This window comes from Nyctereutes procyonoides, unplaced genomic scaffold, assembly GCF_905146905.1.
Source record: "Nyctereutes procyonoides isolate TBG_1078 unplaced genomic scaffold, NYPRO_anot_genome, whole genome shotgun sequence".
In the NCBI taxonomy this organism is placed as follows: Eukaryota; Metazoa; Chordata; class Mammalia; order Carnivora; family Canidae; genus Nyctereutes; species Nyctereutes procyonoides.
Window position 1 is genome coordinate 38006576 of NW_026575125.1, and position 25004 is coordinate 38031579.

General features: G+C 40.6%; 1 protein-coding gene and 1 non-coding gene across 2 annotated transcripts in view; one reads left to right on the top strand and one right to left on the bottom strand.

The window, feature by feature from the left end:
• The window catches only part of MAOB (monoamine oxidase B), a 117581-nt gene that overhangs the window by 71905 nt on the left and 20672 nt on the right, over positions 1 to 25004 (bottom strand). Inside the window, exons 2-3 of the mRNA XM_055338702.1 lie at positions 5311 to 5405; positions 3802 to 3939 (exon numbers count right to left, since the gene is read on the bottom strand). Of these exons, the coding sequence (XP_055194677.1) occupies positions 3802 to 3939; positions 5311 to 5405 (233 nt within the window). The remainder of the gene's footprint in view (positions 1 to 3801; positions 3940 to 5310; positions 5406 to 25004) is intronic.
• On the top strand, positions 13403 to 13506 carry LOC129518944 (U6 spliceosomal RNA). Its single transcript, XR_008666281.1, has one exon. It is a non-coding gene; the product is annotated as a U6 spliceosomal RNA (small nuclear RNA).

The window sequence follows — 25004 nt, forward strand, 5'->3', positions numbered from 1 at the left end:
ATTAGTTTCACTTCCGACCAGCAAGTTCAAGTTCCTCAGCCTAATGTTATTAAATCTGCCCATAAAACTGTCTTCCATGAACGACCAGGTAAAAATTTAAAAAGCAGATTCCTTGAACAGACTGATTTGAATAGAAGAATCTGACAATATGGTAAGTGGCATTAGTGATACTCTCAGGTTTTGGGTTAAGAAATACATGTGGGGGGGGGGATCCCTGGGTGGTGCAGTGGTTTGGCACCTGCCTTTGGCCCAGGGCGCGATCCTGGAGACCCGGGATCGAATCCCACATCGGGCTCCTGGTGCATGGAGCCTGCTTCTCCCTCTGCCTATGTCTCTGCCTCTCTCTCTCTCTCTGTGACTATCATAAAAAAAAGAAAGAAATACATGTGGGGGGGGGCGCTTGGGTGGCTCCGTGGTTGAGCATCTACCTTTGGCTCAGGTCATGGTCTCGGGGTCCTGGGATCAAGTCCCACATTGGGTTCCCGACGGGGAGCCTGCTTCTCCTGCCTATGTCTCTGCCTCTCTCTGTGTGTCTCTTATGAAAAAATCAACAAAATCTTAAAAAAAAGGAAATACACATGGGGCGGCTGATGAAAAAAGACACAAATATATTATATATTTGCACGAACTGTAGTTTGCACCAGGCAGTAGTTACTGAAATAGGCAATAGAGAGTAGTGTCCAAATGCCTACAGCACTGCCTACCATGACAGAGACAAATTTCTGAACTACATTCTTTGGTAGGTAGAAGGAAATAGAACACCAGGGTTGTTATCATTAATTCCAGAAACAGACACAGCCATCCAGATCAGAATGCTTTTCACCGGTTAAAAAGAAGAAAAATGACATGTGAGCAGACTCATAGAGGTGATGAGGGTGGAGGACAAATGCTTAGTTTTGGGAGAACTTATTAGGCATCAGGTCTTTATCATTATTTATTATCTGGAATTGGCCACAGGAGGTCAAATGAGCACCTCTATCGAGACTGAAAAAGACCTTTATTTCATAGCCTCATTAGTGTTTCAGTGGTCCTGGTAGTGAGAATTAATTCCAGAGTAAGTCAGTGTATCAAATATATATACATATATGCATATGTATCCGATATTTTTAAGCATACTGATGTTTCTCATTTCCTCCAGTAGAGGTCAGGAAATAGCAGTACAGGAATATGAAAAACTATGAACCAAGAGAATATTTTCCGGTGACTTTCTCTAGCTAGGATTATGGAAGGGTCTTTAAATTGCTTTTCTTTACCCATCTTTTCTAATTATATTTTTCCTTTTGTAATAATTAAAAAGCAACAACATTTATCTGAAATTTTATAAGGAGCATTGTGGGCATACATATTTATCCGATATCGGGTCAGAGATACTGCTTAATTATTTTTATTTTTTTCCTTAGCCGCACATAGATTATTTGAAATCGTCTAGGAAAGCAGCACATGTGGCCATCACTCTGAAAAATTATTTCAGTGTAACATCATTTCCGCAATTGATGACTGCGAGCAATCTCTTTCAAATAAGGAACTTAATCAAAATCCCAGAGGAGAACTCAGGCAACACCCTTTTTGAACTTGGCCACAGTAACCAGAGAAGGACAGTGTATGTTCTCATTCATTTGGGGAATATGAATAATAGTGAAAGGGAATATAAGGGAAGGGAGAAGAAATGTGTGAGAAATATCAGAAAGGGAGACAGAACATAAAGACTTCTAACTCTGGGAAATGAACTAGGGGTGGTGGAGGGAGAGGAGGGCGGGGGGTGGGGGTGAATGGGTGACGGGCACTGAGGGGGACACTTGACGGGATGAGCACTGGGTGTTATTCTGTATGTTGGTAAATTGAACACCAATAAAAATTAATTTATAAAAAAAAAATACAAATAAGGAACTTAACGTCAGCTGTAAGATAACCAGAAGAACAAAGCATCCTGGGCATAGCTTCTGACTGCCAAGAAACCCGGCACACACAGAGACATAGAAAGGAATATAATCTCTAGTCATCTCCTTTGTCTGGAAAAATATAAAAGCGATCCTAGTGTTCTGGGAAGTCAGTCTCTGCGTCTTCCATATTAGGACAAGGAGGACAAAGAAATTGGTCAACGTGACCTACATTTAAAAGCAAGGAATCCAATGAAGGATGTTTACAAAGCTTGTTGATTGATGTTCAACAAATTGCGCTATCACCATGCTACATTTTCATTTCTAATTCATGTGCCTCTTTTTCTGCTAGACACAGATGGAAGCAAGGTGAAAAGGCTTATAAAACAAAATCTGAAGGTCAACCAAAACATTTATGTATAAATTAAGGAAACCTTTTACCGCATTGTACCAAGTTAGATGATTTTTATTTCCTGTTTTATTAAATGATTCATAATGTACAATCTGCTATTTGTCCTTCTTGATATTATCACTCACAAATAATATAAGGGAGTCTACATTGTTAGTGTAAATTAAAATGGACTACTCCTGGTTTCTTCTGTCTACTAAAGGGATGATTTCTACAGGTGAGGAGTATGTCTCACTGCTCACTTCCACCTGCAAAGGCAAGTATGGAAAAGAGGGAAAGCTGAAGTTCGAAACCTCTGCCAGTTCCCCGTGGGACTCCGGGGAGGGACCCAGAGTAGGTGACTCTCTGTTTGTCAGAGAACAATAGTGACTTTTTGGACGAAGACGAAGATGCTGGGAAAATAAGGATCAGGAATATATGATAAGACCCTGAAGACAGCAACGTGGTGAGTGACTTGGATGCACAAAGTGTGGCCAGTGAGAAGTCCCCAGAGGGCTCACTGGTCTAAGAGCTCATTAGAGTAAGAATGTCCCATATTCAATTCTAAGCTATTTGTGTTTCTGCAGTGAAACCCTCCACTCCCATTGCTCGACATGTCAGTCAAGTTTGTTGCCCACATATGCTTGGGTTGTTCTGAAGAAAATAAAGATAAAGTGGTGAATTTGGGGCCACCTGGGTGGCTCAGTGGTTGAATGTCTGCCTTTGTCTCAGATTGTGATCCCGGGGTCCTGGAATCGAGTCCCGCATCAGGCTCCTTGCAGCAAGCCTGCTTCTCCCTCTGCCTATGTCTCTGCTTCTCTCTCTGTCTCACATGAATAAGTAAATAAAAGCCTTAAAAAAAAGAGGTGAATTTCAACACAGGTTGGCATGGAGCAAAGGGAAGATGAGACACAGGCTATAAGACATGAATGAGCATAGGTGTCATGGAAGCAGGAACCGTGTGCCACAAATGATCATGGGAAGGACAGACCCAGTAACCTCAGAAATTTTGGGGAGGTCAATGGACCTTCTCCATCAATCCAAAGATGGAATTTGGGACTTGGGCCACTTTTATGTAAATCTCCAAAGAACAGTAATCTTAGATGATATATAGGATACAATGACAAAATTTCAAAATATTACATTAGGCATATTACACTTTTCATAATATGAAGTCTAGGGCAGCATTTATAAAGCTATACACAAGTTTTTATGACACATGAAAGAGCCCAGGTATTTAAATAGCGGCATTTAATAAATCAATCACAAACATTTTTTCCTTATTAGTTTTGTCAAACTTTGTGCCAAATGGGCAATACCACTTTGTCAGTAGCCTTCCTAAATAGGTTAGAATTCCCACCCAATTACCCTTTGATGACAGTGAAAACATTCTCAGAATGGTTGAAATACATGTATAAAAATACATGTGCATCATTCAGGAATGCAGTAGATTCTCTGAGTGAAAGATCTGCAATTCACATATGGAAAGACCCATAGAGAAGTCTTCAAATCCTTCAAAGGCTGGCCCAGGCTTACCTTTACATGGTGGATGAGACGCTCTACTTCATTCACTTTGTAGGTCTCCAATCCTAGCTCCTTGGCTAACCTTAAGATACGATTCTGAGTTGGCCCAACATAAGATCCTCCAAGGTCCAAATATTTAACCTTTTGGTTCTGTTTTCCCACAGAAAAAAAAAATAAAAATAGTTGTGAAAATCTTTTTCCTAAGACAGAAAAAAGAGCTCTGAAATAAGCAAATTGGCATTTCACATGTTATAGACACACCTTGAGGTGTATCCATGGAAAATGGGATTCTGTTTTCATTCACATGACTTAGTTATTAAACCATTCTTTACCTTAAAACAAACTGGATTGAACTTTAAATAGGCAACAGACTTCTGAACCCCATCACTCACAATATATACCATATCATGGTCTGGTTTTTAGTGCCTTGAATTTGTAAGCTATGAATTAGTGGTTAAATTTCTCTTTATTTAGTAGTTCAGGCAAATTTTGAGACACTTAAATGCTAGAGAAAACCAAACAATCACTTCTTATGTGGTTAATCCAGACATTTGAAAGATAGCATGAGGGAACATTTGGCCATAAATTGAACCTTAGAAATTGCTCTTATATGTTTATAGGCAAGTTTTCTATATGGTTACACATCTATCAGCTTCACTTTCAATGACTAAGGACCGATCTTTGAAGAAGGAACTAGAAAACCTCCCTATGTCTGAAGGAGTCCAAGCATAATCAGATACCTATTAGTCAGGTAGAAGGCCCTCCTTTCCTGTTGTTTGTCCATTTGTCACCTAGCTCCACCACTCCACCATGCTCCCAAAGATAACAGAAGTTTCACAAAGGTGGGAATCTTTATTTTCTTCACTGACGTATTCCAAGCACCTCCTTATTGGTGCCGTTGGGCAAGTGCCAAGCCTCATGAGGTTAGAAAAGAGACAGAAGGGACGCCTGGGTGGCTCAGTGGTTGAGTGTCTGCCTTTGGCTCAGGTCGTGATCCTGGGGTGCTGGGACTGAGTCCCACATCAGGCTTCTCACAGGGAGCCTGCTTCTCCCTCTGCCTATGTCTCTACCTTTCTCTGTGTCTCTCATGAATAAACAAATAAAATCTTTTTTTTTAAAGAGAGAGAGACAGAAGAAAATATTGGAAACAGTAGCAAATTGAGAGAAAGGCTGTGGGACGCCTGGGTGGCTCAGCGGTTGAGTGTCTACCTTGGCTCAGGGCATGATCCCGGGGTCCTGTGATCGAGTCCTGCATCAGGCTCTCCACAGGGACCCTGCTTCTCCTTTTGCCTGTGTCTCTGCCTCTCCTGTGTGTCACTCATAAATAAATAAATAAATAAATAAATAAATAAATAAATAAATAAAATCTTTAAAAAGAGAGAGAGAGAGGCTGTGGAGAATGTTTCAAAGTAATTTCCACTCTCTTAACAAGAGTCTAATGAAATTCAAGACTTTTAGAAAAGAAAAACAAATACCCAGCTTCAGTCCCACATTTCTTCATCCTCACCCTTAATGTCTTACCCTGATGGTGTAAGTCCTGCCTCCCACTCGGTCCCGGGCCTCCAGAACAACCACGTTCAGGCCAAAATCATGCAGAAGTTTGGCTGCTGCCATGCCTGGGGGAAAATACAATAAGAAATCACAGTCAAACACTGCACAGTGACTCCAGGTAAGCTCCTCACGTTGATGCCGATGAGAAAAGTCCCTGTTGGCTCACACACATGGCTTACTGTTACTACATCTTACAGGTGGCTAGGGTTTCTCAGTAGAGGCCCAGATTCCAAGGCTGAGAAACCAAGTGCTATTTCAACTAAGAACAAAAGAGATTTCATTTTTGGGAATGTCTCAAATCATAAAAAAAATCTTTGGTCACTATACCAACATGTCCTATCTCTAAGGACTAAGTTGCATGACTACATATCTGACAACACAAATGAAAAAACACAAGGCCACACTTCAGAGAAGTGGATAAGCCCCAGTAGGCACTGGACCAAATGTAGCCATTGACTTCATCCTCAAGGTAAATCTGAAAAACCAGTAAGTCAGGAGAAAAGCAGGCTTTCAAAGCATCTGAGAGGACCTAGAATTTACTGTTAAATTCTGTATTAATGCAAACTTCTGGAAGGTAATGTAAAGTTTCAAAACCAAGGACATAAAATTCAATCTCCTATGTGTCCTAGTTCCCCACGTGACCCATCACCAAAAAATGCAATGATCCCATGCATTCATTCATTTAATTATTAATGTAGTAAAAAAATGCCTACACATTCTCACCACCATGAATTTAACTCAACCTCTGTCCTCATTTTATTGAGGAAAACTTACATACGATAAACTTTATTCAACGAGTTCAATGAGTTTTGACGAAGTACAAAGCTTACTACAGAGTCCATATATTCTGCTTTTGGCATAAGTACATTCTAGGTGTAGTTTTTGACAACAGAGATCTTAAAATCTTGCATCTTCAAAACCAGGCTTACAGAGTCCAGTAAGATTGTTCTCAGACTGGAGAACTCTGGAGCTCTTACCATGATGACTGAAGTTCCTCAGTTCTAATCACCTTCATCATTTGCCTTATGGGATCAAACAAAATCAAGAAAACGCCAAGACACTGGGCCTTACAGACAAATGAAAACAGCTTCCATCTTGTCTTTTAAAGATAAGAGTTCTGGGATTTTTAGACACCCCCCCCCCAGTGCAAAAAGAGAGAGAGAGCGATTCCTATAAAAAGAACTGATATTCATTGGGTGCTCACTACATTTGAGACACCGTTCTAAGTGTTATACTAATTCAGTGAACTGTCACAACAACAACCCATTCAGAAGAGGTACTATTGATCTCGTTTTAGGGCCGAGGACACTTAAACACACAAGATCCCACAAGGAGCCAGGCAGGCAGAGCCAGGCAGCTTCACTCCAGGGTCAGAGTTCGTAAACACACGTACTGCATTCCATGGGGACTCAGAGCCATCATCTTCAGAGATCACATCTTTCAATTTCTGCTCCAGGGGGAAATTACATTTCAAAAGATAGTTCACTTTATTTGGCTCAACTTGTTTTTAAAACACACTTGTATCTTGTGGTTTGATAAGAATCCGTATAACATAAAATACAAGCCCACCGCAAAAGCCATAGCAAGAAGCTGAGGCTTCGTTCACTGTCTATCAGCTATCCTAAAAGAGGAAACTCATTTTTTAAAAGAGGACGATCTGACATTTCATTATTTGAGTTCATCTGTCTCTCCAAGCCCTGTCCTTGGAGGCGGGGCAGGGCTTTTAGCTGGCGGCAGGGAAAGGGTCCCAAAGTCCTCGGCCACCCACACACAGTGTGCACAGCACTGCACAATCGGATCATTTGGAAAGATACCGTTTGGATTTTTTTTTTTTAAACTCCAGTGCTAGTTTTACCTTCACGAGGAAAAAAAAAAAAGGAAAACATTTCTATTTATTTTTTAAACATTTCTATTTAGATTCAAAACTGCAGACAATTCAATGCCATTTCTCTTATCAGCATCAGTTCGACAAATGAAATATGAAATAACATGCAGCCATAGTAACCGCTGTTATCAGGGAATTCAGACGGACCCGCTAAGCATGCTGAGGCTTAAACAAAGGGATTCAGAATGAATTACAACATTGCTCATGCACACTAGCATTTTCTATTCTACAAAAGGCACTGTCATTTGGTCGGCGCAGTTACTCAGTAGTATCTGATGCTAAACATGAGCAGTTATTAAAACAAGCAAGGTCTTATCAGACCATACAATAGAGACTTCTCCGTGCCCATGTGCCTTAAAAAGTCATATACAGAAAATTATAAAAATATCTTTAAATAGGGCAACATGAAAATATGTGGCTGGAAATACTTTATAACTGGTCTAACAGTCACAGGGGTGGGGGGCAGTTTTCAATTGCTTCTTGGGTATCAATTGGCAAAAACTGATTTGAAAAATGATTGGTCCAAGTTTGGGGGGCTTAAGGAAGTCACTGCAGTTTAGGAGGAGGGAATTTCAAGGGACCTAAGAAGCTGAGGACTTGGGAATCTGGTCAGGAGGTGATTAAGGGGGAGCCTGGGTGGCTCAGTGGTTGGGCGTCTGCCTTCGGCTCAGGTCATGATCTAGGGGTCCTGGGATCGAGTCCCGCATCAGGCTCCCTGCCCCGAGGGGAGTCTGCTTCTCCCTCTGCCTTTGCCCCTCCCCCTGCTTGTGCACTTGCTCTCTCTCTCTCTCTCTCTCTCTCTCTCTCTCTCTCAAATAAATAAAATCTTTAAAAAATAAATTAAGCAGTAGCTCTCCAGAGGTTCCTCACTGGTGACTAGGGGAAGGATGATGGTTTCACTGATGGAAGAATAAGCAAAGCCACCCCAGCTTACAAGGAGGTCATTTCTCAAGAGTTCACTCGCCTGCCAGTTGTTGGAAACTTTTAACGCATTTTGCCATAGAACAAAAATAGGAGGGATGATCCATTCTGGGAAGTCTGGGAATCTTAAAATGCAATACCATGGTGAAAAAAAAAGAAAAAAAAACACCCCAAATCAGAAAGCAGCAGACATACATTTGCCCGAAAAACACTAGACAATGTGACTGGAACTGTTTAAACACTTACACAACCATTTCCGGACACAAGTTAAAAAACAATAGCAGTTTTTTTTAAAAAGAAAATATTCACAGTAGTAACGGCTGCCGTCGTAAAGCATCGGGCACTTGTTTTGCTCTGTGCGAAGCATTTTGCAAACAAAGCTCGTCTGGTCTTCACAATGAGAAGAGGTATTATTATTCTCATTTTAAAAAGAAAAGAAATGGAGGTTTGGAGACATTCACTGACTTGCCATTGATTACACACTCGGTAAATGGCCGGGTCAGAGTTCAGCCCCAAACCTGAACTCTCAGCCGCCCCCCTTGGACCAAAGAGGAAAAATTAAAAATACAGTGACCCTATTACACTGATTGATGCAAAGTATCCGAAAGCGTTTTGCTCTCCATCTAAATACAAGACCCTTAAAGTGTCAGTTTTTCTCTTAAATGGTTATTTAACTTTGCAAACTAATTTATGAGCGAGCTTATAATCGCTTTGTACTTTTAAAAAGTTAATTAAACCGGAGATTAACATGCAGGATCAATTAATATTTTACAAACGAATCATCATTGGCACATTCAGAAGCAGCCCCTCTGAGCCCCTGACAGGCCCCTGATAAGATCAGCTCATTTGTTGACTCCAGATGGTGCAGTGTCCGTGGTATTTTGGCTCAAAGAGTCTTCCTTGGATGAATGATGAATAGCACGGCACACCCGAGTAATAATGGACTAATGCCTAATGCCATTAAATCATAAAAATACGGCATCCTTCTTCTCAGGCAGTTTATTTGGAAGAAAGTTTCATTAAAATGATGACTAGCTCCATTATCTGGAGCCCTCAGTTTGGATTAGACATGGAACTTATTTTAAATATCTAAAAATCAGTGGCGCACTGCATTATTAGCATTTGATGCTTCCAAGTTTTTGTGTCACAGAAAATGACCCAAGAGTTAGATGATGCAGGAGACTAGAAAGTACTGGTAACAAAAGGGGTTTCTTCAAGGTGTCTTAGAAGCAGTGGAGGGTTTAGGATGGAGAGGGAAGAGAAAAATCATAATCACCACTTGCCTCATGCTTTGCTTTGTGAATCTGGCTCATGCCTTCCATGTCAAAACCCAATATTTAACAAAACTTTTTTCAGAGTTTTTAAATGCAAAGCTAATTGTTTTGAAAACATTACTGGGATCCCTGGGTGGCTCAGTGGTTTAGCGCCTGCCTTCAGCTCAGGGTGTGATTCTGGAGACCCGGGATTGAGTCCCACATCAGGCTCCCTGCATGGAGCCTGCTTCTCCCTCTGCCTGTGTCTCTGCCTCTCTCTCTCTCTCTGTCTGTGTCTCTCATGAATAAATAAATAAAATCTTTTTTTAAAAAAATAAAGAAAACATTATGAAACATCAGTACTTCAATACCATGGAAAGATTTTTTTTTTCTCAGTCTAAAGCTACCCACCCTCCAAAAAAGTATCATGTTAACCAAAATTGACAAAGAAAGTCGCTGTACCTCAAAGCATCTCTAACCTTATAACCCTGGTAAGAGATATAAACATTCCCCCAGGAAGGATGAAAGCCAAAAATATGCAGATAGCCCTCGATACCTCTGTCACTTCTGACAAAGGAATGATTTTATAAGAAAATTCTAGAAACAACCAAGTGACCTTCTGATCAAAGAACTGGGATTCTTTGATGTCACTAAAGAGAATGCCTTTTAGTTATTTAACACAAATACACACACACACACACACACACATACCACAAAGGGCCTGGGGTAAGATGAAAATATCCCCTTTGTGAAATGAATTCATTACAGGAAAGTGGTATTTGTAGATGGAATTCAGTTGTTAATTGCTGAACTTTTCAGCACAGAGAGGAGATGCAGGTAAGACAGCACAAAACAGCTAACACTTTGAGCACTGACTGTATGCCAGTTCTATTCCAAGTGTTTTACATATAAGAATTTATCCTTTTGGGGTACCTGGGTGGCTCAGTGGTTGGGCGTCTGCCTTTGGCTCAGGGTGTGATCCCTGGGGTCCTGGGATCAAGTTCCGCATTGGGCTCCCCACAGGGAGCCTGCTTCTCCCTCTGCCTGTGTCTCTGCCTCTCTCTGTGTGTCTCTCATGAATAAATAAATAAAATCTTTTAAAAAAAAGAATTTATCCTTTCAACAACTCTACGAAGTGGGTAGATATAGAACATGAAGTGCAGAGAGGCCAAGTAATGTGCCCAAGGTCACACAGCTAACAAGTGGCAGAGCCAGTATTCAAATCCAGGCGCTCTGACTCCAGATAACGAACATCCCAGCAGCCGTCCTCATACTAAAGGGTGAAACACTGAGAGCCTTCCATTAAACATCACCGACCGTACAAGCATCAGGGCCACTGTGCCTTTGTGTAAATTACAGGAAGAGGCACACACCCTGCAGGTAAGTTTCAAAATGGCATCTTTCCTTTAGGTGAAGCCAGGGCACCTCGGTGCAAATGGCTTGGCTGGCAGAAAGTGGGCTGGATCGCACTCTCTGTCCCTGCATCAGGCCACAAACATCGTGCAGGGCATTGCCTGAACAGATTATGCTGTGGCCTTGAAACTCAGAAAACTTATTTCCTGAATGATAAGAATTTAATTATCTGTTCTTTGTCTCCTCAAAGCTAGGACACAGTTGGCACTTGTGCGATTATGGAATGGATTCGTTTAACACCCTCAACAAAGATGACATTTAATTAGTCAATAAATAAATAAATGGCTGCAATGGTGTCTATGTAAACATAGTATATTTAATATAGTATAAGAAACTAAAATATTTGCACACACTGAAACTGATTTCCTCTGGTCACACCAGAAATGATAAAGAGGTGCATCTGGGTGGCTTAGTCAGTTGAACGTCTGACTCTTGGTTTTGGCTCAGGTGATGATCGCAGGGTCAGGAGATCATGCCCCGCGTCGGACTTCATGCTCAGCATGGAGTCTGCTTCTCTGTCTCTCTCTCTCTCTCTCTCTCCCTGCTTGCACTCTCTCTCTCTCAAATAAATAGATAAATCTCAAAAAAAAAAAAAAAGGTAAAGGATACCTTTGGCGTTTTCAAAGAGAAAGAACTGGAAAGAAAGACAGCCAACTGATAATATTAACCATTTTACATTTGTACTGCACTGTAGTTTCCTATATTCACAAACATTCAGTCCTTAACATGACCTCTGAGGCTGGCATTATTATTCCTGTTTTTTAGATTAAAAACTGGAGGCTGAGAGAAATTCAAAGGCTCACTCAGCGTTATACAACCAGCTATGGCTGGGCTAGATCTAAAATCCAGTTCTATTTCTATGTGCTATGTGTTTTTCATTAGTCACATAACTTCCTATAATATACAATGGCCTATGTTAAATAAAATTCTCCAAGCATACCAAATTTTAAAATTAAAATATATCTTTATTCCTTCTCTTGGAAAGAATACATGGATAAAAATCACCTGCAGCCTGTCAGTGCCCAAAGTCCTGAAACCATATCGTTACAGGATGATCTGAAAGCTTCTGGAAAAATGCAGTGCCCTCAAGGTCAGCTCTCCTGAATTATTGCTTAAGTGCTTTGGCCGAACAGTTCTTTCTCCTTAGGTACAGACCGACTTCTCTTTCCTGAGAACACACCAATCACAACTTTTTGGAAAATAGAGGCAACATGACATAAACCAAGCATACCAACGAATACTGCCATTTGGATCACCGAGAAGCAAAGTCTAGAATTGGACTACTCACATCTTGCTCACAAATATGAAAAAGATAGATTCCAAGCCTTCTTGGAAGCTCTTTGCTTTGTTTTCTCTAAGATAGACAAAACATATAACAGAAAAACAAATGACAATTGCTTCTAAAGTAAAGGAGACCTTTACGAAAGCCTCAGGCCATGGGATGATTTATGCTATTGAAAAGAATAAAAAACATCAAGCGTTTGTGAGTTGCCATAGAAACCTTTCTCCGGATGACACTAGAATAACATTGCTTCCAAGGCCTTTCAGAATATGTCTAAAGCCATAAAAATTGTTTCTTCATCATGCTTTTATATGTAAATGGTTACATTTTCCTAAAATGTCAGCAATCTTAATAAATCTTATTTCATAATCAAGCTTTTGTCTTTACTCTTTTTTGTTGAAAAGGAGTGGGATAGCTTCTGTATATTGTAACAGAGGTGGACAAACTTTGTTTTTACTTTACCTCAACATGGAAGCCCATGAAAAATAAATGCAAATCCAGAAATTACAGGTTTGTTTTCTCAGTTTTTTAAATGAAGACTATAATGCACAAACTTTATTATAGAAAACTAAACTTTTAATTCACCAGCCTCAAATCCTTTTGGGAAATTCCATGGAATACATATAAATAAGGGGATTAAGAGTACACTTATCATGACAAGCACTGTGTAAAAATGCACAGAATTATTGAATCACTATTTTACACTCCTGAAACTAGCAGAATACCATACATTAATTATACTGGAACTCAAATCAGTCAATCAACCAACCAACTAATCAATAGTGATGAATAATTATAAAATCTTTAATAAGTTATAATTGGGATCTCAACAATCATTATTATCAAGCATAATTCTCAGATTAAATTTAAAAAAATTTTAAGTGATCTCTAAGCCCAACATGGGGCTTGAACTCCTGACTCTGAGATCAAGAATCATGTGCTCTGCCAACTGAGCCAGCCAAGTGCCCCAGAAATGTTTTAATACTATTTATATCAGAAAATAGTAACACAAAACAAGGATTTATATTTACTTATCTTCAAAAATTTAAAAGATTACTGCTATGGAATCAATAATTACTACTAGCAATCTTAGACTGGTAAGAACAATTTTCCTGAGATATATCCAATCATTAGGATAGAAATGAAATACTTAAAAAAAACCTGTTTTTTAAGTATAGAAGGTAATCATAGGATGCCATGATGGTCATGCTCTCTCTCTCTCTAATAAATAAATAAAATCAAACAAAAACGTGTCTTTTGTGCTTATGGGGAACAAAGAAACACTGATTTAAACAAAGCTGGTTAGTGCTCACTTGGGTATCAGATATACTAATATTGGACCAATACAGAGAACATTAGCATGGCCCCTGCACAAGGATGACACAAATTCGTAAACAAAGCTGGTTAAGGATAGGTGTGCTCAGGTAGTTTTGGGCAAAAGTTCCTGATGTCTGTGACTTACTCTGAAATGCATCAAAAAATGAGGGATTGGTAAAGAGAGAGATGGATAGATGGTTACAATGGAAAAAATCAAATTCAGCAAAACTGTTAACTATAGAATCTAGTTGGTTGGTACATGAGTGTTGACTGTATAGTTCTCTGAAAATTTTCATAATAAGAAAAGTCTGGAAAAAAAGTTAAACCAAGTGGTCAGAAGGTACAAACCTCCAGTTTTATAATAAATAAGTCACAAGGATGTAATATACAACATGGTGACCATAATTAATAACATCATATTGATATTGGAACTTGCTAAGAGAGTAGATCTTAAAAATTCTCATCATAAGAAAAAAGTTTTTGTAACTATATATGGTGGATGTTAACTAGACTTGTGGCATTTTGGAGATAGGGTTGTAACGGAGGTAATAGAGTTAAAATGAGGTCATTAGGTTGAGACCTAATCCAGTATGACTGGCGTCCCTTATAAAAAGGGAAAATCTGGTGATAGGCATGCACACGCAGAGAAGACCATGTGATAATGAAGGCAGAGGTCAGGGTGAAGCCTCCGAAGGCCAAGGAAATGACAAAGACTGCAACGACCAACCAGAAGCTAAGAGAAAGGCACGGGACACATTTTCCCTCCTAGTTCTCAAAAGGAACCACCCTGTGGACACCTTGATTTGGGAGTTCTCACTTACAGGCAATATATTTCTGTTGTTTTAAACTACCTGGCCTGTGGTATTTTGTTACAGCAGCGCCAGCAAACTAATACACACAAGAAATTTTATCTTCCATGGTAAGGTAATGTCACTGTTAATTGAACTTACTTTGGGATAACATGGGGATAAAAGCCCTAGATGACCAGGCCAGTCTGGCATTTATGTGCCAAGGAGCTCTGGCGTGTTGGCAGAGGTAAAGTGGAGAGGAGAGAAGCGGTGCTATTTGGGGACCTGAGAAATGGGGCACTAGTCCAAACAGGTGTTACGTGAGCAGTTGGGTGAGTCTCATGATAAGAGAGCTTAAGGATCTAAGTTTCAGCCTTTGAGCTGTAAGAAGCATAATAGAGAGCAATCCTTGCTGCATTCAACACAGAGCAGTAAATAATAATCAAGGTGCATCAGTCACCTAGAACCGAGGTGAAACTTTCTGAGATATGAGTTAAGAAGTTAGCTTTGCCAATGTTAGACAATTTCCATGCTTTGTATAAATTCCATACTATTTTTAGAATGTCTAACATTAAATCTCTCATTGAACTCTACTCAAATTTAAACGACTGTCAACGCCATTTATGAAACTACTCAACTTCCTGAGAAAAATTCTGCCTTTGGAATCTCATTGCTTCTCTCAGTGCCAAGGAAAAGCTACAGCACAGGGATGCCTGGGTGGCTCAGTAGCTGAGTTATTGCCTTTGGCTCAGGGCATGATCCTGGGGTCCTGGAATTGAGTCCCCCATTGGGCTCCCCACAGGGAGCCTGCTTCTCCTTCTCCCTTTGCCTATGTCTCTGTCTCTCTGTCTGTGTCTCTCATGAATAAATAAATAAATAAAATCTTTAAAAAAAAAAGCCATGGCACACCCAGATATGAGAAGTTTCATCCTGCCAGCTCAGGTGCTCCTGGTCTCTGGGCACTCAGGCCAGGAGGGAAGGAAACATGGTGGCAAGTCAAGAGTGTGAACTCAACCAGAAATGGGCCACTCAGAAATGAGTGCCTAAGAAAATGTGTCCATTTAGGTCTTAACAATCACTTTCAAATAGAAGTCAAAGGCATGAAGGAAGCAGTTCTGGCATTAAAACATTGACCTCAATGTTACAGGCCAAGTATGGGTTTTTGTTCTTTTTTTTAAGCTTGTATTTATTTATTTATTTATTTATTTATTTATTTATTTAAGAGAGAGAGAGAGAGAGAGCGAGCACGCACAGCAGGGATAGCTGCAGCCCTGCAGGCTGAGGGAAAGGAAGCAGCAGACTCCTCACTGAGCAGGCAGCCTGATGCAGGGCTAGATCCCAGGACTCTGGGATCATGACCTGAGCCAGAGGTAGACCCAAGTGAGCCACCCAGATTCCCATTCTGTTTTTGTTTTTTTTTGTTTTGTTTTGTTTTGTTTTAAATCCAACCTGACTCATATTAAGGCTATAAGTCCCATCCCGAGATTGTGTAGACCTAGACCCACATAGGAGTGTGCAGATGTGTACATGCATGCTAAACTGCACAGTACACATGACCAGAAGTATCATCTGTGGTTTGAGGGTGACATGGAGGTAGCAGTGTGCAAGCTGCCACTGCTCCTGTAACGGTCACTGGGGATTGAGTGTCACTCTTCTTGCCAAAATAGGGAGACAACATACAGCTACCATCCTCATGCATATTTTTTTTATTGGCTCAACTGGAACAGATCTTGTGTCCAGAATTCCAAATAGGTAAGTAAGGAGTAATAAAGAAAAGGGGGGACACCTGGGTGGCTCATTGGTTGAGCATCTGCCTTCAGCTCAGGTTGTGATCCCGGAGTACTGGGATAGAGTTCCACATCGGGTTCCTTGCAGCAAGCCTGCTTCTCCCTCTGCCTGTGTCTCTACCTCTCTCTCTCTCTCTCTGTCTCTTATGGATAAATAAATAAAATCTTTAAAAAGGAAGACAAAGAAAGAAAGAAAGAAAGAAGAAAGAAGAAGAAAGAAGAAGGAAGAAGGAAGAAGAAGGAAGGAAGGGAAAGAAAGAAGAAGAAAGAAAGAAAGAAAGAAAGAAAGAAAGAAAGAAAGAAAGAAAGAAGAAAGAAAAGAAAGAAAAAGAAAGAAGAAAGAAAAGAAAGAAAGAAAGAAAGAAAGAAAGAAAGAGAAAGAAAGAAAAGGAGGGTCCCTGGGTGGTTCAGTAGGTTAACCATCTGCCTTGGGCTCATGATCTCAAGGTCTTGGGATTGAGCCCCATATCGGGATCTCTGCTTAGTTAGGAGTCTGCTTCTCTTTCTCCCTCTGCCCCTCCCCACCACTTCTCTCTCTCTCTCTCTCTCGTAAATAAATAAAAATCTTAAAAAAGGAAAGAAGAAAAAGCAAAAGGTATGGCTCTGCTGGCACACACCATCAAGATCAGAGTCCTGTGGGGAGTGTGAGGTGACCTGTGCTGCTGGGAGGGGATTAGGGCAAAGGTGTGTTTTCTTAGAAGCCGTTTTAACACCTTAGCCTTGCAGCTAACTTTCCCTGCTTTATCATCCCCAGCCCAAGGTCGGTTTCTCCAGCATAGAGCTGAAGAGACATAATACAGCTTCCATCACCAGGGAGAGTCAGTAATCTCTAGGGTTCAGGAATTTGCCCTCAAAAAAAAAAAAAGAAGAAAGACAAGATCCTACAGGATATATTTTTTTAAGATTTTATTTATTCACGAGAGACACAGGCAGAGGGAGAAGCAGGCTCCTCGCAGGAAGCCTGATGTGGGACTCGATCCCGGGTCTCCAGGATCAGGCCCTGGACCAAAGGAAGATGCTCAAACACTGAGCCACCCAGGGGTCCCATGGCCTCTGCCTTCCTAAGAAAAAGTACTTGCTGATGTGGCTACAAAGAATTTTCTTGCACATTCCTTTTTTTGTGTGTATATTTTTTTATTGGAGTTCGATTTGCCAACATATAGTATAACACCCAGTGCTCATCTCTTCAAGTGCCCCCCTCAGTACCTATCACCCAGTCGCCTCATCCCCCCGCCCACCTCCCCTTCCACCACCCCTAGTTCGTTTCCCAGAGTTAGGAGTCTTTATGTTCTGTCTCCCTTTCTGATATTTCCCACTCATTTCTTCTCCCTTCCCTTATATTCCCTTTCACTATTATTTATATTCCCCAAATGAATGAGAACATATAATGTTTGTCCTTCTCCGATTGACTTACTTCACTCAGCATAATACCCTCCAGTTCCATCCACGTTGAAGCAAATGGTGGGTATTCATCGTGTCTAATGGCTGAGGAATATTCCGTTGTATACATAGACCACAGCTTCTTTTCTTGCACATTCCTAAGTGCTCTAAGATAAACTACTTCTACCCCTGGAAGTTACATTGCCTGCGTTTATTTCTCAGTTAGTTACAGATATTGAGGTTCTGGCAAGATCTTGCCTTTACTTTTCGTTCCAAGTCAGGGATTGAAAATCTAAAAACAATGGGGAGCAGGGCAGTAGGTAATGTGTGAAGTGGGCAGATGTAAACAACAGCCAGGGCCAAGGGCTGTGGAGATATGAAGACTGTGTTGTGTGCCTTGAACAAAAGCACTTAAATCAACTTTCAAAACACTGGAGAGCCATTCCCAAAGTATGACAGACGTGGCCTGAGAGCTACCAGTATAGAACCTCTGTTATAAGCTACTTTCTGGGCTTCGTCTCATTAACAAGGATGTGGCTTCAACAGATGGCAAAGTTTTCCTGGATCCTCCCTGATACCTCAGCTCTTAGTGTGGCTTCACAAATGGCGGCTTTCCCTGATCCATAGCAGGGCTCTTCACCAAACCACTAATCCCTAGTTTTCATCAGAGTTACAATGTAAAGCAAATTGACAAACCTGAAACTAATGAATGATCAAATCCTATCCATTTTCCCCAGGGTTTCTTTCTTTTTTTTTTTTTTTCTGCCTTATGACTTGGGTCCAGTCATCTACCTAGGAGTCAACTCTAAAGCCGCGGATTCATCCTTGAGTTTTCCTGGTACCTCATCCCATCAATGCCCTATAAGAGTTTTTCCCCGTTATTTCAAACAAATATATCAGATATTGGTTGAAACCTCTCCAGTTCTGGACAAAACCCAGCTTGTGGCTTGAGAAAAGACTTAACAGAAAGCCAAAATAAGCTGGTGAGCTGGCAGTGTTTATGAAGAAAAGGCCTCAAATGGAATTTAGATGAAATTACTTACATGGTTATTAGATTCAATTCTCTTTAGGGAAAATTATACTCTAAATCTCACTGAGAAGTCCTGGGTTGCAAGGTACTCGGTGCATCACCTGTTGCATGGCAAATACCCAACAATATCTCTCTGTTTGGTGAATACATGAGTCCAACATCTTTGGGAAGTATTTGGCTTTGAAATTAGAAGAATTAAGTCCCAACCCCTGGTCTCTTAGGTACTGTATAAACTTGGGCAAGGAACTTCTGAGTTAATGCAAAGATTATGTGTGCAAAATTATTTGCATATCCTGGGCCTGCTGTTGCTATCTGGTGATAGGCAGGCTGGGCTTGGAATTTAATTATGCCTCTACTTCTCCTTCACTTCCTCTCCTTACAAACACTGACTGACAACTTAAAGCTTTTCATAGCATCTCATCAACTTTTGATTCAATATAGATGATTTATCTATAGGCCATGTCTTACAATATTAGCATACCCTCCTAGGTTTTAATATTTCTTTCAGATTGTGCATCACACACACAAAAAATGGCCCAGTCTTAAACTATCTTCTTTTCAACCTGTGACAAAGTAATTGGATAAATTATATCAGGACCTGGATGAATGCCCACTGACCACAGCAGAGAAGTAAAGCAGTTTTTTTCCTCTGTTGATAGCATTTTTGTCAGACTTAGTGCAATCTAAGCAGTATATTTTGATTAGTCATCACCAAAAATATTTGAATATCTCCTTGCTAATATTAAGACCATTGTATTTGACAGATACCTTCATGCAATTAAATGAATGATGCTTTTGAACTTTAGGATGTACTTTCTCACTGTCGAAAATGGCTACTTCATACTTTTTCTTAAACTTCCTTACATGACACCACCCACCCAGCCCTTTGCAGCTGATGACTCTGCTTCATTTTTTATTGAACTCATTCATCTTTTCCCAATAAATGCACAGACACCTTCACCTGTGCCTATATACACTGCTTTACTGCTTATGACCTAAGTGATGCAGCTTCTTTAAAGAAGCTGACATTCCCCCACTCTGTTGGATCCCATTCCTTCCAAGGTTTGGTCCCCTGATACCTGTACTTCTCTCCCACATTGTCAATTGCTCCTTCTCTCCTGGATCATGGTCATCAGTGCACAAACATGCTCTGGCATCTCCCATCTTCAAAAACCCTCCACTGGGACCCAACATCTCCTTCTGCCTCTAACTCCTCCCCTCTGCATCCCTTCATTGCACTTCTTCAAAGAATTATCTACATTCCTTGCCTCTATTTCCCCACCTGACTCCAGTCAGGCCTTCATCCCTACCATTCCTCCTAGACTGCTCTTGTCAAGATCACCAGTGATTTTCATGTTGCCAAATCCAATCAGTCAAGTCTCTGTCCTTAAATTACTTGTTCTCTTAGCAACTTTTGGTATTGTCTTCCCTGACTCACTGTCTTCACTTTGTTTCTGGGCCACATAACTAACTTCCTTGGGTTTCTTCCTCTTCCTGACTCATTGCTCCTTCTCAGATGCTTTGCTGGATCCTTCTCTTCTTTCCAATCTCTAAATGTTGGAGAGCCCCAGGACTCAGTTCTTGAACCTCTTTTTTGTTTCTTTATTTGTTTGTTAAGGATTTTATTTATTTATTTATTTATTTATTTATTTATTTATTTGACAGAGAGAGAGAGAGAGAGAGAGAGCGCAAGCAGGGGGAGCTGCAGGCAGAGGGGGAGGGAGAAGCAGACTCTCCACTGAGCAGATAGCCTGATGCGGGGCTCGATCCCAGGACCCTGAGATCATGACCTGAGCCAAAGGCAGACACTTAACTGACTGAGCCACCCAGGCACCCCTTTTTGTTTAATTTTTTTAAGGCATTCCCAGGCGATCTCACTTAATCCCATAGCCTTGAAACTTCAAGCTTGGTATATAAATTGCCTACTTAACAGTGCCTCCAGCTATTTAATAATCATCTCAAACTTAACATATCTCAAACAGAGCTCTTGAGTCTCCTCCCCCAAATCTGTTCATTTCCAGTCTTTTCCATTTCATCACTGGCACCACAATGCACCCAGTTGTTCAGGCCAAAATGCAAGAATCATGCTCGATTCTCTTTTTTCCCTGACCACCTCATCCTCTGATTACTACATTGGTGGGTCAATTCTACCTGAATACAATTGATAGCACCTCTCCTACCACCACCTTGGTGTAAGATGACACCATTTCTCATTTGGACTATTGTGATAGCCTTGCAACTGCTTCCACTCTTGCTTCATTGATTTTCCGATTTACAAAGCACAGAATAGCTTTTAAAACAAAATCAAATTCATGGCACCTGCCTGTTTCAAATCCCCCAGTGAGTTACACTGCAGAGAGGTGATCCCACCATTGTTTCACTTACAAGGCCCCATAGGACCTCATCCTCGCCTACCTATCTTGTCTTACTAGCCCTTGCTCATTTCACTCCAGCCATATTGACTTTCTGTTTTTTGAACATGTCAAACTCGTTCCTTTTAAAAAAAAAAAGACTTTATTTATTTATTCATGAGAGACAGAGAGAGAGAGAGAGAGAGAGAGGCAGAGACAGAGGCAGAGGGAGAAGCAAGCTCCACGCAGAGAGCCCGATGTGGGACTTGATCCCGGGACTCCGGGATCACACCCCAGGCCAAAGGCAGGTGCTAAACTGCTGAGCCACACAGGGATTCCCAAACTCGTTCCTAACATAGAGGCTTTGCACCAACTGTTCCCATCTCCTATAATACTTTTCCCCCTAATATTTACATGTTCAACATCTCGTGTCTCAGCTGATACCTCATCTCTAAGGAAGAGGCATTCCTTGACTCTTCTCCATCACCTCCCTCTATTTTATTTTCCATGGACACCTCACCACTGGCAGTATTTTGTATGTATGTATGTAGGTAGGTAGGTAGGTATTTGCTTAATTCATTGGTTATTTATTGTGTAATCATCTTCACTAGATTATGAGCTATGTGAGGGCAGGGATCTTCTTTTGTTTCCTGTTTTATCCCCAGCACCTGAGAGAAGACCTGGCATGTAAGTATCCTCAATGAATCATTGTTGCTAGCCGGAAAGAATGCAGACAAGTAGATTAGTTCATCTGCGGAGGATGAAGAGCAGCTCATTCTGCAAAGAGCTTACCCTGGTGGCTTCATCAGAATGCATTTCTACACAAAAACTGATGTAATCACAGGGGCACCACCTGCGTGTCTCAGTTGGTTAAGCATCTACCTTCAGCTCAGGTCATGAACTCTGGGTCCTGGTATCGAGTCCCTGCATCCGGCTCCCTGCTCCAGGGGGAGTCTGCTTCTCCCTCTGCCTCTCCCCCCACCCCCGGCTTGTTCTCTCTCTCTCTCTCTCTCTCTCTCTCTTTCTCTCTCTCATAAAATCTTTTAAAAAAAACCACTATGTATTGCAAAACTTAATTTATTTTTATTTTTAAAAAAGATTTTATTTATTCATGAGAAACAGAGAGAGACAGAGAGAGAGAGAGAGAGAGAATGAGAAAGAGGCAGAGGGAGAAGCAGGCTCCACGCAGAGAGCCCAACATAGGACTCGATCCCGAGTCTCAAGAATCACACCCTGGGCCAAAGGCGGCACTAAACCGCTGAACCACCCAGGCTGCCCGCAAAACTTATTTTAACGCCAATGTGACCATTTGATCCTTAGTGTCCTACATTAAAATTTTCAACCCCAAATTTTCTGTTCCAAATAGCTTTTGAATTACATATCTAATACAAAATTTTTGCAAGGGGAAAAATGCCAATATGGAAATGGAATCTTCTACTTGGACAAGGATTCAAACAGGTCCCCAAATGACAATACAGTGTCCACCCCACAACCTGTCTGTCCCACATTTAAAGTCTATAGAGTTTCCTTTAATCAATAACGCCATCTGGGCATTGGTTGGAAAATCCAACTGTTTCCTCTGCCGAAGATCAATTGAGCATCTGATATTTTAAAGAGATATATTTAAGGCTTTTGTTAATTATTAATGTTAATTATAATCCTCTGGAGCATTTACATCCTATGCCTGCACCATTATATAGTGGAAGAGAAAGATACCTGGTCTATATTGTACTAGTTACTTACAGAAATTTCTTATATATTAAATAAGTTTTGATATTATACTGTAGCTGAAATATTTGTGTGTGCACACATGTACGTGTGCGTGTGTTTCTGTAGGTTAAACAAACTCTCTGTACTCTAGCTTTGGGCATAGACTAAAATTGTAATATCAGTCAGCATTCCAACTTGAAAGGTGAAACCACCTCTAATGGAAGAGGCCAATGCTGTCTTGTGGAAAGCAGGTGAAATCCGGACCCAGGAATACTGCAATCCGAGACAAATTCCTCTTAAACAAAGGAGCTAGTAGAATTGAAAAAGCCAGAGTCACCACTTACACTCATGGTAGCAAAAAATATATATATCTTTAAAAGCCGTTAGTAGGAGGCACCTGGGTGGCTCAGTGGTTGAGTGTCTGCCTTTGGCTCAGGGCATGATCCCAGGGTCCTGGGATCGAGTGCTACATGCGGCTCCTGCATGGAGCCTGCTTCTCCCTCTGCCTAGGTCTTTGCTTCTCTCTGTGTGTCTCTCATGAATACATAAATAAAATCTTTAAAAAAATGAAAGCCTTTAGTAGCAGCATTTTAAATCTGGAAAATTATGCTGTCACATCATGTTCTTCTGTACCCCTTTGTCCTTCTGGATTTCTGTTTGATTCAGTGAGTCTTTACTTCTGGGGCTCCTTTTTTCTCTCTGTATCTTTGTGATGGTCTCCATGCTCATTCTTAGCTCTGCATCTTACTATGTCCATCTGTACCATAGCCCCCCAATTCCTTTTGCCTCTCCTAACCAACCCAAACACAAAGCCAATATTTATTTATTTTCCCATATGTTGACTTGGCCAAAAACATGCAGGTTCAGAGATTTGGATGTCATCTTAGCACAGGTGAGTTTTGAAACCACTGAACTCCCCTAGAGTTTTGTGAAAGTAGTAGAATCACAATACAAACCTCACATAGAATAATACCATGAGGAAAACATGTTCAAGGAAGTTTCCTTATTGGATTAGGCTATTTTAATTATAGTATCAGAATCATCCTGTGGCTACTGACCATACACCTGGGTGTGAAATCCATGCACGAAAAGTGGTTGAGAGGCTCACAGAGGACTACGTGCATTAGAAGGGCATCACAGTCCTCCAGACAGAGCATTTCAACATCTTGGCTAAAATGTTTCTAGTAATAGTTGCCTATTAGTTCAGAAACATGAACACCAGCTCATTCAAAAAGAATGGATTCTACCCCGTATTCTAACTACAAGCCAAGAAAAAATTGAACTAAAAATAGCTCCCCCAGCAAATATAATTAAATAATAGACCGAAGAAGAATGATCAACTTGGCTAGTAATTAAAAATGAAAACCAACCATTTTCACCTCTCAGTTTGAGAAACCGAGAAATACCATTTTTGCTCTCGATTTGATAAAGACTGAAAAAAAAAGAGATGATATAAAATACTGCCAACAATGTGATGAAACAATTCTGGCTGAAATTGTCATTGGTTAAAACAGTTGAGAAAAACAACTTGGGGACGCCTGGGTGGCTCAGCGGTTGAGCATCTGCCTTCAGCCCAGGGTGTGATCCCGGAGTCCCTGGATCGAGTCCCACATCGGGCTCCTGCATGGAGCCTGCTTCTCCTCCCTCTGCCTGTGTCTCTGCCTCTCGTTCTGTGTCTCTCATGAATTAAAAATAAAAAGGAAAGAAAAACAATTTGGTGATAATCTGGCATATTTTTGAAACTGCCCATTTCTTTAAATCCAAAACGACTGCTCTATAGTTCAATTCTAAGAGATAATACCACATATAGAATAATTAGTATTCTTCAAGATCTTGAGTGCAGCGTCATTTATAATAGCACACACAGAATACATAATGTCCAATAATCTGGTATTAGTTAAGTAAGCTATGGCACATCTATTTGATATTAATTAAATTATGTTCAGAAAGATTGCAATATTGTGAAAAATGTTTATGTTTTAATATCAGGTCAAAGATACAAAATTGTGTCTGGAATATGACTGTAAACATAAATGTGTGGCACAGGTGTGCATGCACACACACACACAGTCAGAGAAAACAAATGCACAAAAAGGCTGGAAGAAAATATACTCAAATACTAAGAGTGGTTGTTTTGTTTTGTTTTGTTGTATATTTTTTTATTGGAGTTCGATTTGCTAACATATAGCATAACACCCAGGGCTCATCCCGTCAAGTGCCCTCCTCAGTGCCCGTCACCCAGTTTTGTTTGGTCTTAATTTGAGTAGACTCCAAGCCCAGTAGGGAGCCCAACATGGGGTTTGAACTCACAACTCTGAGATCAAGACCTGAGCTGAAATCAAGAGTCAGACACTCAACTGACTGAGCCACCCAGGTGCCCCAAGAGTGGTTGTTTTGGGTGGTAGGACTTAAATATGAAATTATAAAGATAATTCATACAGAATTAGTGTAAAAATAACTTATTTAGTCATGGTATCATGCAAGTAGTTTTATTTACTAGACTGTTTCCAGAATTTGCTAGAAATATAAATTATTGACTTTTGTTAT